The 24,171-nt window shown below is 42.1% G+C and overlaps 1 protein-coding gene across 2 annotated transcripts in view; it reads right to left on the bottom strand.

Annotated features, from left to right (window-relative positions):
• ATL2 (atlastin GTPase 2) overlaps positions 1–24,171 on the bottom strand; it is a 130,037-nt gene that overhangs the window by 62,740 nt on the left and 43,126 nt on the right. For both annotated transcript variants that reach the window (XM_068232299.1, XM_068232301.1), the window contains exon 2: positions 3,259–3,512. In XM_068232299.1, the coding sequence (XP_068088400.1) occupies positions 3,259–3,512 (254 nt within the window). The remainder of the gene's footprint in view (positions 1–3,258; positions 3,513–24,171) is intronic.

The following is a 24,171-nucleotide window of genomic DNA, read 5'->3' as shown; positions in this document are numbered from 1 at the left end:
TACCATGAATTCTCTTCAGTACCAGGAGATATCGGATGAAAATGTGATACAGTCCGTCACAAACCTGAGGCTTAGAAGACGTTGGACCTTTCAACAGGACAATGATCCCAAGCATGCCTCCAAGTCCACTAGAGCATGGTTGCAGATTAAAGGCTGGAATATTTTGGAGTGGCCACCAATCACCAGACTTAAATCCGATTGAGAACCTATGGTGGGACTTAAAGCAGATGAAGCGCGCAAGCCTAAGAATGTGACTGAACGGCTTTTGCCCATGAAGAATGGACTAAAATACCTGTAGATCGCTGCAAGACACTTGTGTCAAGCTATGCTTCACGTTTAAAAGCTGTTATAACTGGAAAAGGATGTTGTACTAAGTACAAAGAATGAATGTCACTTGGGGGTTGAATAAAACTGATAATGATGTGAGCACCGAAAAGACATTTGTGGTTATTTCATTATAAATGTTAGGTTATATTTGTCTGACTTACAAGTGCCTCCTGATTCAATTGTAAACAAGATCACTGAAATGATCAAAATCAATGTCAAACTGGCCAAAACACTCAATTTCAGTGGGGGTTGAATAATTTTGAACACAACTGTACATGGTCTACCTCTAACGAGAGGCTAGTTTTATTCATTTTTTACAATCCAATTAAGTACCACTTTGCAATGTATAAAAAATATACAAAAGAAAGGGGTGCTCTGAGGCTCTGTTGTATACCAATCCACACGCTCTACAGACAGGTCTTACCTGTTTAGCTTGTGAATAGCACAGCCTACTAAACCACGGTGCGCCTGTGTCCCACTATCAGCCGGGGACCAGGCTCTCTACCATCGCTGGGCAATAAAATAGAATATGCAGTAAAGTAGAAAAATTTAATAAAGTACATTTTTCTACTTTACTGCATCTTATATGTTTTATTGCCCAGTGTGGCAATCCCCTTACTCCCCATATACTACCCTGTATGCTAATACAGGCGCCGCTCGCTGCGGAAACACCAGCTCCAGCCGAGCGAGCGTCCTGGTTGCTGTAACGATCTACACAAAGAGGATCCTGGGTACGTGACGTCACCTCTGCCCGCTGATCATAGACAGCCTGGTCCCCGGCTGATAGTGGGACACAAGCGCACCGTGGTTTAGTATGCTGTGCTAACCACAAGCTAAACAGGCGAGACCTGTCTTTAGTGTTTATTGGTATACAACAGAACTTCAGAGCGCCCCTTTCTTTTGTACATTTTTTCTCTCTACTGGCATTTTTTGGCAGCAGCCGAGCGTCTTCAAGGCGGCCAGATCGTACCAAGGGTTATCCCCACTACCCCACACATACTGGACTTTGCAATGTAAGCACCATACCAGAAAAAGCCCCCAAGTGTGGGTGGGTTTTAAGCACACAACATCATAGTGAATGCCTAATATTGTGACACAGTGTTACAAGTCTTAGTGAACTGGGGAAAAAAAAAACAAAAAACACACACACACACACACACACACACACACAGGGGGTTACGTGTTTTAGGTTTCTCACAATCAAGATTTAGTAACCTAAAGCAAAGCACTAGCAGCAATGTTTCCATTCAATGCCGCTTCTGATACACGATTACTATAAAATCTAAATCACTGCTTCACAAGGGTTTAGTAATTTAATATTAAACCCCAGGACCGCCTCACGCCAATAGGCATGGCCGCTGTGGCATCCCTAGAACCGCCTAACGGGTGTCAAGTCCTGGGGCTGCAGTTTTCAGGAGATCTTGCACAGGCTGCGCGCGTACCTCCTGCTTTGGGGGGGGGGGGGGGGGGGGTTGTGGAGCTCCGCCCCGCCTTCAGACTCTGTAAACAGCAAAACCACAGCTCTGTTGGACAGCTCTGTTGGTGGGGAGAAAAGGGGGGGGGGGGAGAGAGAATAACTAGTGTACCATGTTGTGCAGCCCTGCAGTTTGGCCTTAAAGCTGCTAATTTAACTAAACATAACCTGGTCTTTAGGGGGGAGCACTGCGGTCCTGAAGTGGTTAAAGGACAACTGAAGCGAGAGGTATATGTTATATGGAGGCTGCCATAATGATTTTCTTTTAAGCAATACCAGTTTCCTGGCTATCCTGCTAATTCTCCGTTGCTAATACTTTTAGCCATAGACTCTGAACAAGAATATGCAGAGCAGGTGTTTGACATTACTATCCGATCTAACAAGATTAGCTTGTTTCTGGAGTTATTCAAACACCACTGCAGCCAAATAGATCAGCAAGGCTACCAGGCAACTGGTATTGTTTAAAAGAAAATGGATATATGTCAGCCTCCATGTACCTCTCACTTTAGTTGTCCTTTAAAACATTATCTTTTTTTTGTCAGTTTTCTTTAAAATGTCATTACGTCAAAATAACCTAATTACTCCAAAACACTGATCAAGGGATCTAGTGGCCATATTTTTCAGGGGGAACTGAAAAGCCTGGCAAGGGCATACAGATTTTTAAAGATTTCATGCTGAAATCAATGGAAATATCTGTATGTAGTGTGTGCAGCAGGGTTATGGAGTCGGAGTCGAGGAGTCTGAGCGTTTTTGAGTACCCGGAGTCTGAGTTTTCATAAACTGAGGAGTCTGATGATTTTTGTACAAAATCCACAGCCCTGGTAAGTAATAGACTAAGGAGTCTGAGTCGAGGAGTCTGAAAATTTTCAGTACCTGGAGTCAGAGTTGGAGTCGGCGGTTTCAGAAACCGAGCAGTCTGAGTTTGAGTCGGATGATTTTTTCACCGTGTGGAGGGATTAGATAATGATCGGAGCAGGATCTATCTGTTGGCCATATCGACCAGTGTATTGCCAGCTTTAGGCTTGGATTTCCAAAAACTTTACAATACACTCAGGGGGCGCAACTACTGGGGGGGCAGCCCCTGCAACAGCAGGAGGGCCCAGAACTGTAAGGGTCCCACAACTTCTACTTCACTCAGATCACCTGTTTTTATGGCTACACTTGTTATGGGTGTGAAGATTATGATGCCCACACTTGTTTTATAACCCTTGCAAGATGCCCCTTAGACTTGAGGGTCACCAGGGGTAGGCAAGGGAGAGAGTGTAAACATTGGGGAAACCTAAAGTCTTGCTGGGGACTCCATGATTTGTAGTTACACCACTGAATCGTCTGAAGAAATACAGAGAAAAGGGTAAAAGTCTAAAAATGGGGTATAAACTTGACACCCTTTGATAAAATGCATAGTGAATAACCACATGCAAAATAAGCATAACAATGAATAATCAAAGTCGGTTTACCTGACTGTACATGAATCTGAGCATAAAATCTAGCAGAAAAGATTTCCCTTTCCGAAAAGCACCGGCTACAGACACAACCACCACATTCAAATCACGTATGTGTTCCTGCATCAGAATCCTCTCCAAGGCCTTTTCATCCAGTTCAAAGTTGTGGTCATCTTCATGAGCCAGAACAATCTGGATAGGGCATGGCTTGTCCATCACCTCCACATCACACTCTGAGGTAACCTGGATCTCTTCCACATTGTTTTCATCTGTAGTGAGAAGAAAAGCATCATGAGTCCTCAGAAAAGATAACAAACTTGTTAGCAATGCCCTATCAGGTGACAACAGGCCAAGCGATAGGACCGATTCTGTAGATAATTACCAGGAATGATGACTCGGCAACTAATGCTGGCCTCTTGTGAGCCATCACAATACACACTGTTCTCATATTTATGAAGGGAAAACCCTAAAAGCACATAACTAGGAACAGAATAGGTTTTACAGGAACAGCTACAAATAAAAAGATTCAGTAGCAGCAGCTCTTTAACCATATCACTCCTAGGTTTTTACCACATAGGTTTCTGACAATTTTGACACTTAGTTGTGTTGCTATTGAAACAGCAAACTTTTTTTTTTTTTTTTTTTTTTTTTTAAACGTGCACGTAAATGCAGAAAATACATTCAGATTCCACTATTCCTAATTTTCACATGACAAGTCCCAGAGTTATAAATTCCATCAAAATATTTTCTTTGGCCCCTTTCAACTAAAATGATACCACATACATCTTATTTCACTACTGGCTGGACATGTGGCAGATCGTTATCCCCAGCCTGTGCATCTTTAGTGATGGGATGCAACTGCTAGGGCGACAGTTTGGGGGCCCCGATGCTGTACAGATGCATTGCTAGGCAACGTCCGAGCAATGCATCTAAAGAGCATTGGGTCTCCGAACTGTCACCCTAGCAATTGCAACTGATTGCTGGAGGCAGCAATCATTAAGGTGTATTGACAAGTATAGGTATTACAGGTCGCAAAAAGGGGCCAATACCGCACTTATGGCAACTGAAGAAATACAAAACAACCCATTTATTGTGATCTTGTGTCATGTAACTTTTTTCAAACTTTATATCCTAAAGGGCCTGGGATTCGATTTTTGCACACCATCTGAAGGGTGAGCCAGAGAGTACAGTTCCATAACCTAGGACAAAGTTGTTGAGGAGCACAAGTGAGAGTTGGTTAAAAAAAAAAAAAAAATGTATATAGATCGATATATACAAATAAGTACATGGCACCACAACAAACCTGCAAAGAGAGGTACACCCACCAAAACTCACAGATAAGGGGGACATCAGAGAAGCAGCACAGAGTACAAAAGTAACAGACTTGAGCATCTATCCTTAGGACTACAAGAAGCCATATGCTCCATAAAGCATTAAAAAAAAAAAAAAAAGGCATGGTTTGAGTTTACCAAAATGCATGTTGGACTCCCAAAGCTCTGGTCAGGTGCGCCTAAAATTAAAATTTTCAGCCACCAAGGAAAATGCTACGTCCAGAACAAACTCAACCATACTCAAGGTCCAGACCTCAATCCAACAGTGAATCTGAGATCAGACGTGTGTGTAGGTTGTGTGTCCATCCAACCAATAATCCTGATTGGAATAGCATGCAGTGCATGCCATGCACGCTTCCTAAAACAAAGCAAAATGTTTTTGTTTGCCCAGTTAGCTGGACTTGTTCAAATTCATAGGTTAAACTCTTGACAATGAGTTAAGCAGGACTGGATCACAGCCGTTTAAAGTCTAAGCAATTCCATTATAATTACACAGGTCTCAAATGTGAGCGCAAAAAATGAAAATATCCCTTGAGGCAATGAGAAAGTAGGAGATAATGGCCTCGATTCATCAACCCTTAGCAAATTTGTTAACAACAGTTTGGTAAAATACCGAATTTGTTAACTTCATTTCAGGATTCATCAAAGTTATCTACAGCTGTTAGCGAACATTCGTTAACGATTCGGTAACGATTCGCTAAAACGGAAGAAAGTGCAATTCATGAAAAAGTAAGTGGGCGTGGTTTAGCGTTACATTTAGAATTAGTTATCTCCTTCACTGCTCTGTCGTTATTCCTGTCAGATCATTGCTGACAGAGGAGATGGAGCCATTTGAAGTGGTTATGTATCAGCTGAGAGTGATTCAAAGGTGCAGAAGGGCAAGAATAAGGTCTGCAACCATATAAATTTGTAAGAGAATAGATTTATTTGCTATAACACGACATCTGCATTTTTCTTGAATCATCTTGTAAGAGAACACAGGCAGTGCCAGGGTTAACTAATTTTGCTAGCTGCACTATAATTTTTTAGATAAGGCTCCTATCAAATTGTGGGATTGTCCCAACCACTCCCAGAATCCTGGTCCAGGTGTTAAGCCCTATTCAGAATGTTGCTACGTAGTGCTCAAAGGACTGCCTTTTACCCACAATTCCATGGGAATCTTATGGCCTTGTGTTAAATTACCGCTGTAAAATGGAAATATCGACACGTTACCGAATGTTTACCGAATTGTTATCGAATTCACACCGAATGCCGAAAAACCTTGATGAATACAACTAGAAATCGCTAAACTTCGAATTCGGTAATTTAACAAACTGGAAAAAGTTATCTCAAAGACAATGATGAATCGAGGCGAATAAGTGGAAAGCTGGCATGAAATAACACTGAGCTAGTAGTCCTTATAAGCAGCAGCAGCAGTACTTTCATAGTACTATTTCTATCCTTCAGAGAGGAGACAGAAATAGCAGCAAGTTCTGCTTAAGACTTTGCATTCCGCTGGGATGTGCAGCTACCACAATATGCAAACAGTGGATTTGATTAGGACAGAGGACTGGAGAACACAGCAGAAAATAGACTAATTTCCCTGCTCATACTAGTGGAGAGTTAAACAGATTATACCATCATTTAACACCATGCTATAGCTGCACTTCCCAGCCAGACTGAAATGTAAATGGGTGTCTTAGCAGTCCAAATGGATAAGAAAAAAAAAACCCGAACCATGACAAAATTATTAGGTTACCTTTTAGTTTCAGCACATATTCTACATGTACTAAGGAAAAAAAAATGTTTTGCATAACTCCATGCAGTACTGGAAATACTAATACGAGACATTTCAGTCAGGTGATGGCCTTGCTTATCAAGGTCGTCAATCCCCTCAAGTACAATCTTTGGTGGCTTACAAAAGTTGATTTTTCAAGAAAGCAGTGCCAGCTTATTCAAATATGCTCAGTACCACAGACAAAAGGTTGTTCCACTGTGGGTTTGCATGTTACAATTGTTCCAGATTGGATTAGGTACAAAATCAAATCAAGACTTCCTCGCTGCACTCTCCACACAACCAATACCTGAACAATCCAGGTCCCTGCTTGAAAACTTCTAGTGTAGCTGGTACTACAAGGACAAGAGAAGGAGCGCTGTCTCTGCTTCACAGTGATCTTCAACTTTGTTTTAACAGTTCCAAGCACTACACTCCCAGCTTATATAATAATGGCTGCCAGTGGGAAGAGTGACATGAATTCTCACTCAGCCAGCTCCCCAAAGAGGACTCTGTTTTGTAAAATTCAAGCAGAAAGGAGATTAAATATGCCACAGTGCAACGCATTTCACAATTATGACCCACTTCACCAGGCATATTTAGGAGTAACTGATACGAGTACCATTTAGACCAGAGGCGTCCGGTCTAAATGGTACTCGTATCAGTTACTCCTTAATCTGCCTGATTAAGTAGGCCATACATGCCAAAAGTGTAGCACTGTAGACAATTTCATAAACCTTTTTGCTTGAATTTTACAAAATAGAGTTAATAGTGGGGAGCTGGCTGAAGGAGAACTCATTCATGTCTTGCCACTGGTAAAGTATTGCTTTTTTATGTCCGTCTCAGTGATGGAACACAAAATCTAGTCTTGCATGAATTCTCCAGACACTGCATATGCTATGTATGGCGACACAAGGAAGCACCATAAAGACAGACTACATCCATTCTCCCTAGTGCTTCAAACGGAATAACAGACATGCCAAAGACTTGGAAAAGGCACCTCTTTGAATCAGCCAGGCTAAGCAGATCAACAGGCACAGTCATGGTGCTAGTGGATGTGGAGTGAGCAAAGAGTCCGGCATGGATCAGCTACCAATTGTGACGCTGTACTAGCCCCACCTTTCCATATCTTGTGAAATATGCAGTTTCCTACTGTGTCCTGTGAGAGCCGCTATGGAAGGCGATGCCAAAGTTCTCCCTTGTTGTCTGTTACAACAGGCACCAATCTATACCAAAACGGAAGAGGAAAGACACAGCAAAGTGTAACGCTGATCTGCTATGACCTCCATGGCTGCGATCTAGTGTAAACCCAGCCTAAGCGTGACTGTAAAGGCTTGTGCACACACCTGATAATCAGGTGTGTACAGAGACCCGTTGGCGGATCAACTCCCCCCCCCCAGTGATGGTCGATCACATTGTCCATGCCGCTCCCCTGGGACGTCACACACATGCAGCTGTCATCCCTTCGCCTCCCTGCATAGCAACACATCACATTGTCAGCTACACAGCTGACATGAGTCTGTGCAGCCCGGACCAGCAATGTCGCCCAAGGGGATAGTGTCCCAAGGTCTGTACACTCCTTAAGCAAAGAGAAAGTTTTCCTCACTATATAGCTATTATTGAGGTAGATACACTCAGAAAGAGGACACTTGGCTAAAAATCCATTATGTAAAGAAAAAAAATTATTAGGAGTTGCCAAACAATTTCTTCTTCACAGAAGAAATTTGCAGAAAGGCGTGCCCCTGTTCTCTGCTTTCCTCCCTCCACAGACATAAGGTAAACTTTTGTTGAACTGTATACAGTACATGGCAGTGTTACAAAATACATTTTTTGACAAATTATCTTGGTTTCAGAATCAGAAATACTTATACCTGCATACTAATTTTCAACCCCACCTTCCTTCCCAGCGAGGCTTAGCTTAAGCTATGATACGACTAAGCCTTCTTCTCCCAGTGCACTCTGGGAGATCAAGTAATGTTCCTGTTCATTTCACTAGGGAGCAGGAAGTACACATTGCACAATGATTTACCTTGCCAGATATAAAGATGCCAGCATCTCTGATATATTAAAAAATGTATGGTAAATCAGGGAGATGTAAGATTTCACAATGTGCAAACAATGATTTATAAATTAATATTGTAAAAAATAATTTGTTAACTTACACAAGTTACTCTAAAGGTTATGGAAAAAGATCAGTACAGTCGGAAGCCAACTACAATTTCCTGACATGACAAAGAATTCTAAATATGCTCAACTGCAACAATGGCAGCATTTTGCTGGTGATTGACATATCCAAAACTCAATTGTTACAGTTTACCACAGGACTGTGTAGTCGGGAGCAATTTTGGGTGGTTTCATAAACTGAGATGTCGGATTATTTTTGTACCAAATCCATAGCCCTGGTGAGTATTTGACTTAGGCCCGGTTCACATTAGCGGTCGCCGTCCGGAATCGCCGTGCCGGAGCCGGACCGCATGCAGAACGGACGGAACGGACGCACGGCATAGCAATGAAAGCCTATGCGTCCGTTCACATGCGTCCGTTTCGTCCGTACCAGATCCGGACTCCGGCATAAGGCCCAACATGCGCTATTTTTTGGTCCGGCTCCTCCGGCAGCCGTATCCGGAGCGGAGCCGGACTGCACCATCCGGCCAATACAAACCAGTGAGAACCGGAGAGCGCACAACACACTGGCTAAAAATCCGGATGTTCTACCCCACTTCCTATGCGTATTGTAGCGGCGATTTTGGATGGGGACACATGGGCAAGCATTTTGGAGTGGAGCAGCAGTGACTTTAAACGTGCTGGAGATGTTGGCAGTATGTCGGAGGTGGAGGTGAGTGCTAAACAGCGGAGGGCCTGATTCCACAGGTCCACCTTCTGCTGACCTCCCAGACCCCACCATTTTTATTCTATTTCTACTATCTTTTGCCAAACGGATCCGGATCGCATCCTGATGAACACCTGATGCAACCTGATCGGATCCGGATCAGAACCGTACGGTTCCGATCCGGATCCGGTCAGGTCATCCGGTCCGTTTGGCAGAGAACCGCAAGTGTGAACCGGGCCTAAGGAGTCGGAGCCATTTAGGGTACCTGGAGTCTGAGCCGGTGGTTTCATAAACTGAGAAGTCTGAATTGGATGATTTTTCTACCGACTCCACAGCCCTGGTTTTCCAGTATAGCTACAGTTCCTACTTTATATTATATTCAGGTGAACTATCAAGTCAGCCAACTCAAAGAAATCTATACTTTATAGTTCACATATATCTGCAACAGTTCACCACACAGTACAGGCAGCATAGAAATGGTAGGGTGAAAAAGGAAGTTACAGATCACCGAATTTAAAGCTGCACTCCAGGAAGCCTAGCACTAATCCTTATGTCTAACTCACAGCTTAATTGCTCGCGGCAAGTCAATTTCCAGCTAAACGTTCAGTGATACTTTCTGGCAAGAGCCCAATTTCAGGGGAGTAGGGACTACTGGGAGTCTAGAGCTGTAGCGACAAGAATCAGCCCAGCGTAAAAGACGATGGGATAACACGGTTAGTGGATCCGAGATAAACTTTTACTTATTGCACAATTGTGTTCTTTTCATATAGTTTATAGGCCATTCCTCAAGCCAAATAATATTTTTTGCTTTAATACTCTAATGCCCTATAAAATAAACAAGCCTCGCCCACAGCTTCTCCAGAGTGCCTTGGCATTTTCAGACAGTAGCAAGGGCTTACAGGAGCTCAGTCTGGGCAGGAGGAGGGTAGGTGTTACTAGCCATTGATTTCAGAGGCAGAGGGGAGGAGGGGGGAGGAGGAGAGGGGACTGAATTTACACACAGGCAATTTACAAGGCATAGCATCTCCAGCCCTTAGCCTGCGACAATGTGACAAACAGAACATGGCTGCCCTTATTGTATCACAGGAATAAATAATCCTAAACTTTTGCAGCTAGATATGCTGTGTAAACTAAACTTTAGATAAGTTGTTAGTTTTTCATCTCGGATTCGCTTTAAGATAAATGGACTTTTTTCAACCCGTTCTGCTTTGTTAACCAAATTCCCTCAGTCATAAATTTTTTTTTTTTTTTTTTTTTTTTTTTTTTTTTTTTTACACCTCATACATACTAGAGGGAGCTGAGCAAAAATGGCTGTTCAGTGCCTCTTTAGCAGGTGTACAGCTGCCTCTCGACATTTAACCACTTTACCCCCGCCCGTACGAATTTCTCCGTCCCTTTTTCCATCCTTTAACCCCCAGGGACGGAGAAATCCGTACTTTCCGCGCTCCCGCCGCTGCCCACACTCCCGCTCGCTCTAGCGCACACTCCCACCCGGTAAACACGCCGCCCGCCCGGAGATCAATGAATGGGAAAATCCATTCCCGTTCGTTGATCTAAGCACGCAATGATCCGCTGCTGCTCCGCTGAGCAGCGCGATCATTGTGAAAAAAACAAACTCTCAGCCTCCTAGTACTTCCTGCAAGGGTCCGGAAGGACGCTTGCAGGTTGTATTAAACAAAAAGTTACTGTTGTGGCCAAATAGTAAATTTTTTACATAAAAATAAATTGGTGTTACACAAAAAATTAACTCCTTACCTCCCACACTCCCCAATTATTTTTTTTTTTTTTTGTAATTAAAAAAAAATTAAAAAATTTACAATAAAAAAAAAATACATAAATAGTTACCTTAGGGACTGAACTTTATAAAGTAACAGTGTTATACCCTCTTGACAAATATTTAAAAACTAAGGGCTTGTAATTAGGGATGGACGCAAAACTGAAAAAAAAAAAAAGGTACCTTCATTTCCAATTAAAATATTGGCGCCAAACATTGTGATAGGGACATAAATTAAACGGTTTTATAACCGGGACAAATAGGCAAATACATTTAATGAGTTTTAATTACAGTAGCATGCATTATTTTAAAACTATAAAGGCCGAAAACTGAAAAATAATTTTTTTCCCACACTTTTTCCTATTTTCCCATTAAAACACATTTAGAATAAAATAATTCTTGGCATAATGTCCCACCTTAAGAAAGCCTAATTGGTGGCGAAAAAAACAAGATATAGTTAATTTCATTGCGATAAGTAATGATAAAGTTATAGACGAATGAATGGAAGGAGCGCTGAAAGGTAAAAATTGCTCTGGTGGTCAAGGGGTAAAACCCCTCAGTTGGGAAGTGGTTAAAAGACACCGGGAGTCAGGGCTGTGGAGTGAGAGCAATTTTGGGGTACATGAAGTCAGGAGTTGTAAAAAACATAGACACTCAATTTCCCAATAAATTTAAACTGTAATTAAAGATTTTTTTTTCTTTCAAACGCCCTTTGAACACGAAATCAATTAATTTGATATGTTATTAAATTAGGGGTTGATGACTACAAATTAAGTTACACACTTGACATATGCACTCCATTCAGGGCTGTTGAGAATCCACCTAGAATCTTGTGCACACTGATTGCAAAGGTGTTATCACCCATAAACAATGCTCAGATCATGTACGAAGAATGTGTAAGGCCCCGTTCAGACTGCAGAACGCGGACCGCAACGCATGCGGACCGCAACGCGTACGAACGCACGCCATCCGCGTTCGTATGCGTTGCGTGGCTGATCTCATCACTGAAAAGTGAATGGGACAGCCACGCGTTTTTACAAAAAATGCGTGCAGCATGCGTTCCCGGACCGCACAGGTCTGGAACGCATGCAGTGTGAACATCAGACATTGCACTGCATGCAATGTCTGAGGTCGTGCGTGTCGGCCACCTGCACGCGTTTCCAAAACGCGGCTGGAAACGCGTGCAGTGTGAACGGGGCCTAAGAGGAAGTACCCACTCATTTTCTTGCAAAGTACCTGAACATCACTTTTACATGCACCTACAGTTAGATTGCCTGATGGATGTTCTTGGTTCCTGTCTGGACCCTTCCCAAGTACTCTTACCGAGGACTAATGTTGATCTCTATTTAACAGCAACTCTACAGCTATATTCTAAGTTTAGTTAAAATGCCTCTCTGGTGTACAGTAAAAAAAAAAAAAAAAAAAAAAAAAAAAAAAAAAAAAAAAAAAAAAAAGAAAAACACAGGTAAGCTAATGATTTAAAATTAAAAAGCCGCAACACACTGTTTAACCACTTAAGGACCGGGCCATTTTCCACTGATCTGTGCTGCGTGGGCTCTCCAGCCCGCAGCACAGATCATGTTTGAGGCAGGGCGATCAGACTTCCACCCACCCCTTTTTCCCCACTAGGGGGATGACCTGCTGCGGTGGGGGGGTGGGGGTGGTCTGATCGCCGTCGCTCTCTATGGCCGAGCGAGGGGGGGGGGGGGTTAACAGCGCCTCAAAGCCCCCTCCACAGCGCTATTCCCCCCCTCCCTCTCCTATTCTCTGTGGGCGGCACAGGATGTCGATCAGTCCTGTACCGCCTCTAATAGGCTTCCGCCTATTAGATGCTGTCAATCCCCGGCCAGAGGCCGGGGATCGCCAATCTCCTTTACGGCGCTGCTGCCACAGCAGCGCCGTAAAATGTAAGCACAGGGAATTTCTTCCCCGCGAGTTCACATTTCGCCTGCGAGCCGCGATCGGAGGCTCGCAGGCTGTTCACGAAGACACCCTCCGTGAACTGACAGCGGCCGTTTCCATGTAAAACCACAAACGACTATCGGCGTTAGGCGGTAGTTATGTGGTTAAAAACGAGAAAACGAGAACTGTAGTGTGAGGTATATGAAGGCTGCCACACAGATTTCCTTTTAAGCAATACCAGTTGCCTGGCAGCCCTGCTATTTGCCTGCAGTAGTGTGAATCACACTAGAAACAAGCATGCAGCTAATCTTGTCAGATCTGACAAAAATGTCAGAAACACATGATCAGGCTTGTTCAGGGTTTGTGGCTAATACTATTAGAGACAGGATCAGCAGAACAGCCAGGCAACTGTTATTGCTTAAAGTGAACCTAAACTGAGAGGGATCTGTATGTTTCCTTTTAAACAATACCAGTTGCCTGGCAGTCCTGCTGATCTCTTTGGCTGTAGTAGTGACTGAATCACACACCTGAAACAAGCATGCAGCTAATCCTGTCTGACTTTAGTCAGAGCACCTGATCTGCATGCTTATTTAGGGGTTGTGGTTGAAAGTATTAGAGACACAGGATCAGCAGGAAAGTCAGGCATCTGGTATTATTTTAAAAGGAAAAATCCATATCCTCAGTTTAGGTTCACTTTAAAAATTAAATAAATTATGGCAGCCTCCATATACCTCACACTACAGTTCTCCTTTAATAAGATTCACTGGAAGCCTGTATCAGCTGGGTTCTGGTGCAAAGCTCTGTCCCTTTGCAGAAAATGACCCTGGCCTTTTCTATATTAAATCTAAAAAAGGCAGAGGCCTTTTTCTGCAATGTGGCAGGGGCTACACACTAGCATCCGGCTGATATGGGGCAACGGCAAATCTTATTACACAAATAACGTGAAAGTGAATTCAGGTTGGCAATGACAAGCTGGGAAGGTCGACAGGGTAGAGTGTAAGCTTCCTGGCCAGCTTTTCTTCCCAATAGCACATGCCATCTTAACCACTTCACCACTGAGGGGTTTTACCCCCTGATCACCAGAGCAATTTTCACCTTTCAGCGCTCCTTCCATTCATTCGTCTATAACTTTATTATTACTTATCCCAATGAAATGAACTATTTTTCAGTTTTCGGCCATTATAGTTTTTAAATAAAGCATGCTACTGTAATTAAAACCCATGAAATGTATTAACCCATTTGTCCCGGTTATAAAACCATTTAAAGTATGTCCCTATCACAATGTTTGGCGACAATATTTTATTTGGAAATAAAGGTGCATTTTTTTCAGTTTTGCATCCATCCCTAATTACAAGCCCGCAGTTTATAAAGTAACAGTGTTATACCCTCTTGACATAAATATTTAAAAAGTTCAGTCCCTAAGCTAACTATTTATGTTTTTTTTTTTATTGTATTTTTTTTTTTTAATTACAAAAAAAAAAAAAAAAAAAAAAAAAAAAAAATTTGGGGAGTGTGGGAGGTAATGAGTTAATTTATTGTGTAAATAATGTTTGAATATGTAAAACGCTTTTAGGGTGTAGTTTACTATTTGGCCACAAGATGGCCACAGAGTGTTTGTTTACATGCGACCTGTAAGCGTCCGGAAGGACGCTTACAGGAAGCAGTAGGAGGCTGGGAGACTCACAATGATCTCGCGGTTTCTGAAAGAAGCAGCAGATCATTGCGGGGGCTAGATCAACGAACGGGAATGGATTTTCCCGTTCATTGATCTCCGAGCGAGCGGGCGGCGGCGTGCACGTGCGGCGGGTGCGCGCGCACGAGCGGCGGGAGCGCGGACAGCGGCGGTAGCGCGGAAGGTACGGATTTCTCCGTCCCTAGTTTTTTAGGGGGGGAAAAAGGGGCGGAGAAATTCGTAACGCTGGGGGTAAAGTGGTTAATATAGATTTAAAATTCCTAAGCAAATTGGAGGAGTCGGAATATTATATTGAGGAGTTGGAGTCGGATGATTTTTGTACCAACTCCACAGCCCTCCCTGAAGTGAGTGTGACATGGAGGCTGCCCTATTTATTTCCTTTTAAACAATATCAGTTGCCTGGCTATCTTGCTTATCCTCTGCCTCTAATACCTTTAGCCACAGAGGGGATGGGAAATTGCATGGTGTGTACCCGGCATATGAGAAAGTAACAGAGGTAGAGAATCAGCAGGGCAGCCAAGCAATGGCAGTCTCCGTATCACCCTCACTTTAGTTGCCCTTTAAAACAACTGGCACCAAATATCTGCATTTTCTCTATGTTAAATAGCTCCTAAACCTGCCCTGTTTGCTCCTGAACTGGGCTGAACAACCCTAAATTTCCCATTTATTCCCACATGCTCTACACATTGCTATTAATACAGCTGAGAGTTAAGCTCTACAACAGGATTACATTTACTCTGTGCTATGAACTGTTTGTTCTCGCTTCAAATGTCCGCCACCAGGACATAAAGAAAATATGCCCTTATTCATACTTCTGAAAAAATAAGATTTACATTTCTGCATGGTAAGAAAAATGATGATCTGGCAGTCTATTTCAACACATAAATGAGTGACTTATTTAATAAGCGAAAGTCCCCAGACTCACCTCTAACTTTCATCATTCCATATTTACAACCCAAGTAGATGCAGCCCAAGCACTGGTTTCCCATTGAAGAGCGGTCATATCCCTCAGAGCTTCATAGAAGGAGTAAAGTGTCTTCAGAAATCCAGCGGTATAATGCATACCCACAAGCTTTGACTTGTAAAACTAATTTGCAGCTGCGATAACACAGCAGATACCACAGGTAAAAGTTCAAAGGAAACCTTACAGTCTACCCAATAAAGTGACCTGATAAAACCTATAAGTCATAAAAGAATAAATTTCACAATTTCAAAAAGAAGAAAATTTGGAATCCTTTGGAGATATTGCGGCACAATCAGCCTAAGACATGCTGACTTTCACACCTACCATATGAGACCAGTGTTTAGTAGTAGCATGCAAAACATACTAGATAATTACAAGAACTGAAGATAAGCCAAGATGGTAATTATTAAGGGAGAACTTTTACAGCAATGCTTGTGACAGATCAAACCTTTAGATAACCAAAGATGTAACTATTTTGCGATCCCCTCAACTACAGTCGCTCCAAACTCATATTAAAACTTGCCATATAATATTAAGGTCCACAACCACAGCAAGTTTTCATCAGTCAAAATGACAGGTTCATTGCAACCAACAGTACAACAAAAAAATAAATAAATAAATAAATAAAAAAAAGGAAAGGTAAATGCTGGATATAGATGGCCGATGTACGGCGATGCTCATATTTTGAAAGAAAGTCAAGACAGACCAAATCAGATCATTTTGTTCAACGTTCCCAGTGTGTACAGATCTTAAAGCGATTTTTCGATGGAACTTTTCCCTGCATCCTTCCTTTTTTATTTTACAATCCTATTGTTGACAATCTACTAGCGGTCTATTGCTGTTGTCCACATCCCATTAGTAAAGATCGTTAGTGTAAAGTGTCAGGAACCGGCCCGCGGCACGCCTGCGTATACGGTTCCCGACTGCGGGTTTGACCAGATCAAGCGGGGAGCAGCCTTATTTAAGCTACAAACAAGGCTGTGACCCCCCAGAACACTTTTCACTGCCACCACTAGCGGTTCGCTAGACACTTCCACTCTGCTGTCGAGTCCTCAGCGCGCAATCCGTGTTTTCGTATTCGGGTCAGCTTTGCGCTTAGGCCGAATACGGGAATGCCACGCATCCACACACACACAGTTGCAATCTTACACTGTAGTGAAGCAAAACCACTAACAGTCGTTCCGAACGATACTGTTAGCCACTCTGCTGTTGCTACTCGCACTGGCGTTTCCGTACGTTGGGTCAGCTGCGCGCTTTAGGCCAACGTATGACAAACGCCCCACACACAATTAAAATTTCATATGGTAGTGTTGCTCAGGCATACAATTAGGCATGGATTTATACACACTTCAATCTCTTCTAGGCTATGAGTGTTAGTTTAGCACAGCAGAAGTCAAGCTTATTAAATAACGATTTAATATTCCATAAAAAAAACCTGGAACAATGCAGAACTTAATATATACAAAAGATGTACAAAAACAAAGTAAAAAACTTACAAAGATAAAAGTTAAAAAAATACACACACGGATATTTGCGTAAAAATAAACAGGGAAAAAAAAAAAAAAAAAAAGACCGTTACCCGCTTAGGTTAGAACGTTGTTTGACGGGAGGACGCCGTTTCGACCAGGAGTCGCGATCATCCCTAGCTAAAGCGCTACCTCCAAGAGAAGATCCTTTCTAGGCATCTGGCTCTGCTTTTTATACTGTGAGATACGCCTGGAGGCTGCAACTTCTTTGGGAAGGGGAGGAACTAGTTTTTAATTATATCTCAGACATAATTCCATTTCCAGGTAAAGGTCTATACATCAAAAGATTGTGAAGTGAGGCTTTTCAACTCCAGGTGAAAACTGGATTAAAGAGAGTCTGAAGCGAGAATAGATCTCGCTTCAGACCTCATAGCTAGTTTTAGCATGCGTGCCCCTGCTAAAACGCCGCTATAGCACGGCTTAACGGGGGTCCCTGTCCCCCCAAACCCCGTCCGTGCAGCGGGGGGAGCGCTTCCTGGTTGGGGCAGGGCTAACCGCCGCAGCCCTGCCCCATGCGCGTCTGTCAGACGCGTATCTCCGCCTCTCCCCCGCCCCTCTCAGTCTTCCTTCACTGAGAGGGGCGGGGGAGAGGCGGCGATGCGCATCTGATAGACGCGCTGGGAGGCAGGGCTGCAGCCGTTAGCCCTGCCTCCAGGAAGGATATCTCCAGCGACCATTTTCCGACCAACATTTGCGGGGGGTGGGTTGGGGGTGAAGGGACCCCCGTTAAGCCGCGGGATAGCGGCGTTTTAGCAGGGGCACACGTGCCCCTGCTATATATAAGACCTGAAGCGAGATTTAGTCTCGCTTCATTGTCTCTTTAAGGCTTCCTCCCATTATTTCCTAGCTGATCAAAGATAAGGATATAGTTTGCACCTCCACCAATAATTTAATTTCCTCACAACGAAATAGGGTTTAACACACAGGAGGCTCTTCCTGGCTAGTCTAGAGTTCTTGACAATGCTTTAGCAGCCTTCCTCAACAGAAGCGTAAACGGTTCAAGTGTCAATGACTTCAATACTTCACTTCTGCCATTGTCTGATTACCCCAGCTTTATTCACTGAAGTCCTCTTTAGATGCAAATGTAGTACAGCCAGATGACCATCGCTTCAAAGAAGAATACACATGTGAGATATAGCAGACAGAAAAATGACAGAAATATGTTCCTGTATTCCCTAATATCAGCACCTCAATATATCACCACAAAGATCGTGGAAAAATGTGTTCATTGGCAGTTTCCAGAGATTCAGTCTTTACATCTGTACTTCGCTTTAGATCAGTGGTAGGTCTTATTGTGCCCATACACGGTACAATAAATACGTTCGATTTTCCCATTTGTTTCGTTTTAAATGATCAAATTAAAGTCGAAATTAATTAATTTTTTTTTGCGATGAAGACATCAGGCATGTTGGAAAAAAATTTGATTGTGTGTTGTAATTGTATCATGTATGTTAAATTGTATGAAAAGATCTATCAGATTTAAATTGTTAGAAATGTTTCAAAGTTTATCTTTATTTGTATTGTTTAAACAGGATTGAAGATGTAATGCTTATTTCTTAGTTGTAATCATTGTAGTGTGTTTTTTTTCCCAAAAATGGTGCGTTTGCATAGCAAAGAAATATTAAAAGAAAGGCTTATGCGGAAGAAAACATTTGTCTCCACCTCTGTGTGTCTTCTTTTAGCCTGTGTCTCTCAATGAGAACCAGAAAGGGAATATAGAGACTAGAAGGGATCCATCTCCGTTTATCCTGTGGATGTCTTAGGTTTTTCCCCTCTGGTTCTTTTATGTGGATTTTCTTGTACTCAGTTTCTGACTGCTGTGTGTTGCTTTAAGTTTTTTTTATGTATATCTGTTTGTGGCCAATTTGTGTTTCTTAGTCTGTGTGCACATTCTCTCTCTCTCTCTGTGTGACAGCTTAGGTTTTCTTTGTGTTCACTTATTTTCCTTTTGGAATGTCTCTGTGCCTGTTCAGAGTCTATGTGACCTCTATGGCACCCTTCTGCCAGTGGTGTACATACCTTTGTGAATGATTGTAACAATTCCTATTAAGTTTGTCTGCTGCATGTTGCAATGTACGATATATCATCTGGTTATACAGGTGCCATGTTGTATGTCGTGAAGAAGATATAGAAGATGGCTAGAGTACAGGCATGTTTGTACTTAAAAACGTTTTCATTACCGTTAATGTTGGGTGTCACAACATAAGGTATCAACTTGAAGTAAAATACAGCTTTTCAGCTGGGACAAAAAAAAAAAAAAAAAAAAAAAAAAAAAGATTCCGGTTGTAAAAAAAACAAAAAAACAAACACCTTCGATGGAATAGACCGTTAGGTCGAATATTTTATTTTTTCTATCGATCTTTTTACTCAATTTGAATTTTCGCCATATTAAAACACTTTCCCTGGATTTTCAGCCTAATTGAATGTTTGTGTATGGTACCTCGAAAACTATGCAATTTTGTCGATCTAACGGGATAAATCGAACCAATTTATCTAATCAAAATGAAAAAAAAATTGTACCATGTATGAGCACCATAAGGCCTCCTTCAGACAGGCATCTGACAGGCAGTGAATTCACAGCACGGCCATAGCTCCTTAGATGTGACAGGTTGCGATCATCTGCCGCCCTGTAATACCAACCCGTGTCAAGCGCTTGACAAGCATGGTGTTACAACCACTGCAATTCAGCTGCATTTAAATTGCACCTGAAATGCACTGGTGCATGCCAGACAGGACACTGAAGGTTTCTTCTGATATCTTGTCTAATAGCACCACGTGTCTTATGAACTAAATTAGATATGTTCAGTTTTGAGTTTAGGGTGTATATAATTTAATCGGGATTATACAGTAGTAGTGTAGTTTACATAATATTCCTTGCAGATCTGTTGGGAATCCACGGAGACAATTGTGGATAGAATTGCAGAGGTGCTGCCTATTGCTTGCAAAAAGATTCAAATAATATGTAAAGAATGAGTAATAAGGTAGATTCTATTTCTTTCCTCTGCATATTAAACACTCAATTCGATTAACATTTTTTTTCAATTGACATAGGAATAGTTTGGTAAGTGCTGTTAAGTACGGATTCCCTCCCACAACATCTGTTAACCCTGTGTGTGAGAGGAAGCTCTCACTGCAGCTGCCTGTCTCAGAGCTCTCTGCAGAAAGCAGAGGAAATGTATCTTATGTGCAAAAAACATTTGTAATAGTATGTGAGACCTGACACCAGAGGCTTCAATATCAGGGCTATGGAGTCAGAGTTGGAGTCTGAGTCAAGAAGTCGGAGCAATTTTGGGTACCTGGAGTTGGAGTCGTGGTTTCATAAATGTCGGAGTCTGATTATTTTGGTACCAAATACACAGGCCTGGTAAGTATTAGACTAAGGAGTCGGAGTCAACGCGATTTTGGGTACCAGAAGTTGGAGTCGGTGTATTCATAAACTGAGGAGTCTGATGATTTTTGTACCGACTCCACAGCCCTGCTCAATATTACACCATTCTTAGCATGTCAGACTGCAGAGATTCACCAATGCAAATGAGACATTCCAAACGCACCTAAAATCTACACAGTAAATTACAGCTTTTGCCTCTGATATTTAACATGAAAAGTAGGAAAATGTTTACACAGCTACTTAGACATTATTTGTATATTGTCATTTTAGAACACTTGGTTTGATAGTGTTTCTTAAAGTGAAACTGCACACTAATCTGAGCTGTACACAGAATTGGATTGCCTAAGAAAACAAAACGCTTGCCTAGAATATTACCTCAGGTTGGTCCAGATTCAGTCCCAATGCTCCAATCAATTCAGCAGTTAAAACTGAATTCCACTAAAGTGTGGTTGATGGTATTTAGTGCAGCTAGTGGTATTTAGGGAGGGACCCCACTTGTGTCTGCGTGAAACTCTTGATTCCTCACAAACTGTTTCCTGCACGATCTGTGTTTTTTTTTTGTCTTTTTACAGTAGCCAGTAAAATTTCAGTGAGGGACTGCAGATTAGTGCAGGTTATATTAAAAAAAAAAACCCACACTATACAAAACCGCACATAGCTCCTGAAGATGCCGGGGCCCCTTAGGAAAGTATTATGTGTTATCCTATGCGATTTTTTTTTATGGCGGCAAAACGCTCACAATTTCAACAAGTGTGAACCCTGCCTCAGGAAATTTCTCTTCCCATTCTCTCATCAAGAAGGCCTGTTTTCTACTGAGAAATTAAAGATCACAATCGCAGTGCAGTGAGACTGCATTTGAATCTTTTTCCACTGAATGTGATTTCCTGATTTTTTTAAGCATTTTTAGTATGTAAACTGTGATTGAGTTTTTTTGTAGCATGGGTTTTGCGTGTCGTCCTCAAGTCCTATAAAAGAAACTGCAATGTTTTCTGGGACATACCAAGAATTCTGGGTAGACAAATTGTAGGAAAAAACAAACAAAATTGCAGATTTGTTCCTTATATGCATTTTTGTGCACAAATCAACACTATACAAAAACGCAACTGCAGAAAAAAAAAAATAAGGCAGTGCATTTGGGTTGGGAATAAAAGATCAAATTGCAGCAGTGGAAAAGGGCCACCATGATACTGCAAGAGGTAAATTGTGTAAACTCAATTCTTAAACTAAAAAGTAGCCAGATTCAAGAACAGAATCCAGCAGGAAGAAAGTTATTGTCAACACTACATACAGATTCAATACACAGGATACACGATTTCAATGCAAAAATTCCATCCACAATCCACTTTGGCAAAGCAATTGCAAAGGGAATTCATGCAAAAATAAGACGTAGGCTGAAGCACTTGTCATTTCCGTGCAGTGCTGTGGCTGAGCTGCTGAGATTTATACAGTAGGTGCACTGTGGTGTTTAAGACTTGACAAAAGCACCTGCTGTGTGAAGCCGATTACGTTGGGGAGATTGTAAATCTACCCCTTAAAATAATTTACAGGGATGCATGTGAAACTGGATGCAACATACAAGTACAAAGAGATCACAGGGAATTACAATTAGGATTAATGTGGATATAAGGATTAAAAAGTAAAAAAATAAATAAATTCTCTCAGCGTAATGTAATGCACACGTTAAGTGGATTGATAATCAAGTGAGCAGCATTTAATTAGGACTTGAAATAGAAGAGCTAGACTGATAACCTAGAATGAATCTCAGCGCACCTCTGGAATTGTGCCAGTCACCTCTAAAGCCGAATCATGTGCAGCAAACGAGAACCTTTGGGCAATGCACGACTTTACAGCTAGACGTGAATAGCACAGGAAGGTTATATATGGCCTTGGGAATATGGTCTACCTATATAATACTCATCTATGTGTTATAAATGAAATCTAGGCAGAGAAAGCACCATCATCTATGTATCAGCAACAAACTGGCACATCAACCAGTCATTCTCTTCTCAGAAATCCAATCCATGCAGAGGCAGCATAGAGATGTAGCGAGGGTTTTCAGTGCCCAGGGACAAGGACCATTTTTGCGCGCCCTGCCCCCTCAAATTTGGGTCTGTGCATCACTGGCATATTTGATCAAAGTAACTAAATCAGTTGCAAACAGGGACAGCATTTAATTAGAAGTGTATTTTACAAGTAAACCGGTAAAGTGAAATTCTACGTTGATATATTCACTGGACACGAGCTCAATAAGGACCGGTTCACGCATAAAGCGCAAATTGCGATAGCAACTATTTGCCGCAATTTGCATTTTGATCCTCATGCAATAGAATGAGAATCACAACAAAATCGCCCCCAAATCGCTGCATGCAGCAATGTTGGCAATCGATTCAAATCGCAAATGCGCTTAGCTGATTGCCGGCGACAAAGTGCTGAAAAACGTTTTGAGTGTGAACCAGCTCTAAGGCTTTTTCGGCAAAGCTATATTTGCATGCTGCAAATGTCTTTAGGGGTTTAAGAATGTTCACACCCATATGTCGGACTTTCAAAAGTAGTTTTGAGGAAAACGCGCCTTTAGATGTTTGTGAGGAAAGGAGGCAAACGTTCGGAAATGCCTAAGGACACATTCCAAAAATAGCTGGCACAGCCACATAGGAAGGGGCGGCAGCTGAGATGCAAGAAGTCCTGACACTGGTCTACTTCACTTGCTGGATTTGAATTGAACCTGAGCTGAGAGGGATTTGGAGGCTACCATATCTATTTCCTTATAAACCATTCCAGTTGCCAGGCAGTCCTAAAAACAAAAGTGCCGTCAAAAGCTCTCAAATGCTTTTCTGCACAGAAAGCGTTTGGAACAAGATGATGGGGGTGCCCGTCTGAACCAGCCCTTAAATATGCAAATCTTCACAGAAACCCCCTTTTCTGCTCCTTAGACTTGTGTGTTATGGAAAGATTTACCAGTATATCCATCCAAATACTCATATATACATTCATATGATAACTTTATTTTGCCTTCCTGATTCAACAAGGACAAGAATATTTTCACAATCGGTATTCTAGCTATCAGTCTAATTACACACTAGAATGTCTCCTCTGCTATAGTTCTGTGATTTGGATAGACAGTACTTGTTTTGAGAAATATGTGGTGTCGCTCGATAATCTCCCCCCAGAGACTGAAGAATAGCAAGCCCATAACAAAGCTAATGTGGCAAAACCTATTATTACACAATTGTGTTCTCAAAATAAGATTGAGTTGTGCCAAAATCAACATGCTTGTAAGCATTAAACCACGATTAGCCAGATTAAATATGAACAGAAAATACATGAATAAGCCAGAGGAAAAAAAAAAAAATGTTCATAGACCTAGAATGTAAGGTGTCAGAGTACTCTGTGCCCTGCATTTACTCATCTAGTTAGAGGGGAGGGAAGCATTTGACCCTATAAAACAGGTCCCCAAACGTTTTTGGTTGAGGGCCAGGTCAACATACTTCAGACTGCTGGGGGGCCAGAGTATACATAAAATGCAGAAGTCTTTGCGGGCCAGACAGTGAAGCATACCTAGGTGACAACCTGCAGTTCAAGTGGACAGCAGTGTCACCCGATGTGGAATTTGGATGGAAACTAACGAATAACTGCTTTCTGACTTCCATGTGGAAGGTTGGTACCAGCACTGTTATTCTATATGCGGGCCACCAATATTTAAAGATGTAGCTGACCGCATAGATAAGTAATACATTTTGTGTGTGGGTGGCCAGTACAAAAGCCTCAGG

Source organism: Hyperolius riggenbachi, chromosome 4 (assembly GCF_040937935.1).
Source record: "Hyperolius riggenbachi isolate aHypRig1 chromosome 4, aHypRig1.pri, whole genome shotgun sequence".
NCBI lineage: Eukaryota > Metazoa > Chordata > Amphibia > Anura > Hyperoliidae > Hyperolius > Hyperolius riggenbachi.
This window is presented reverse-complemented; position numbering and strand designations above follow the sequence as displayed.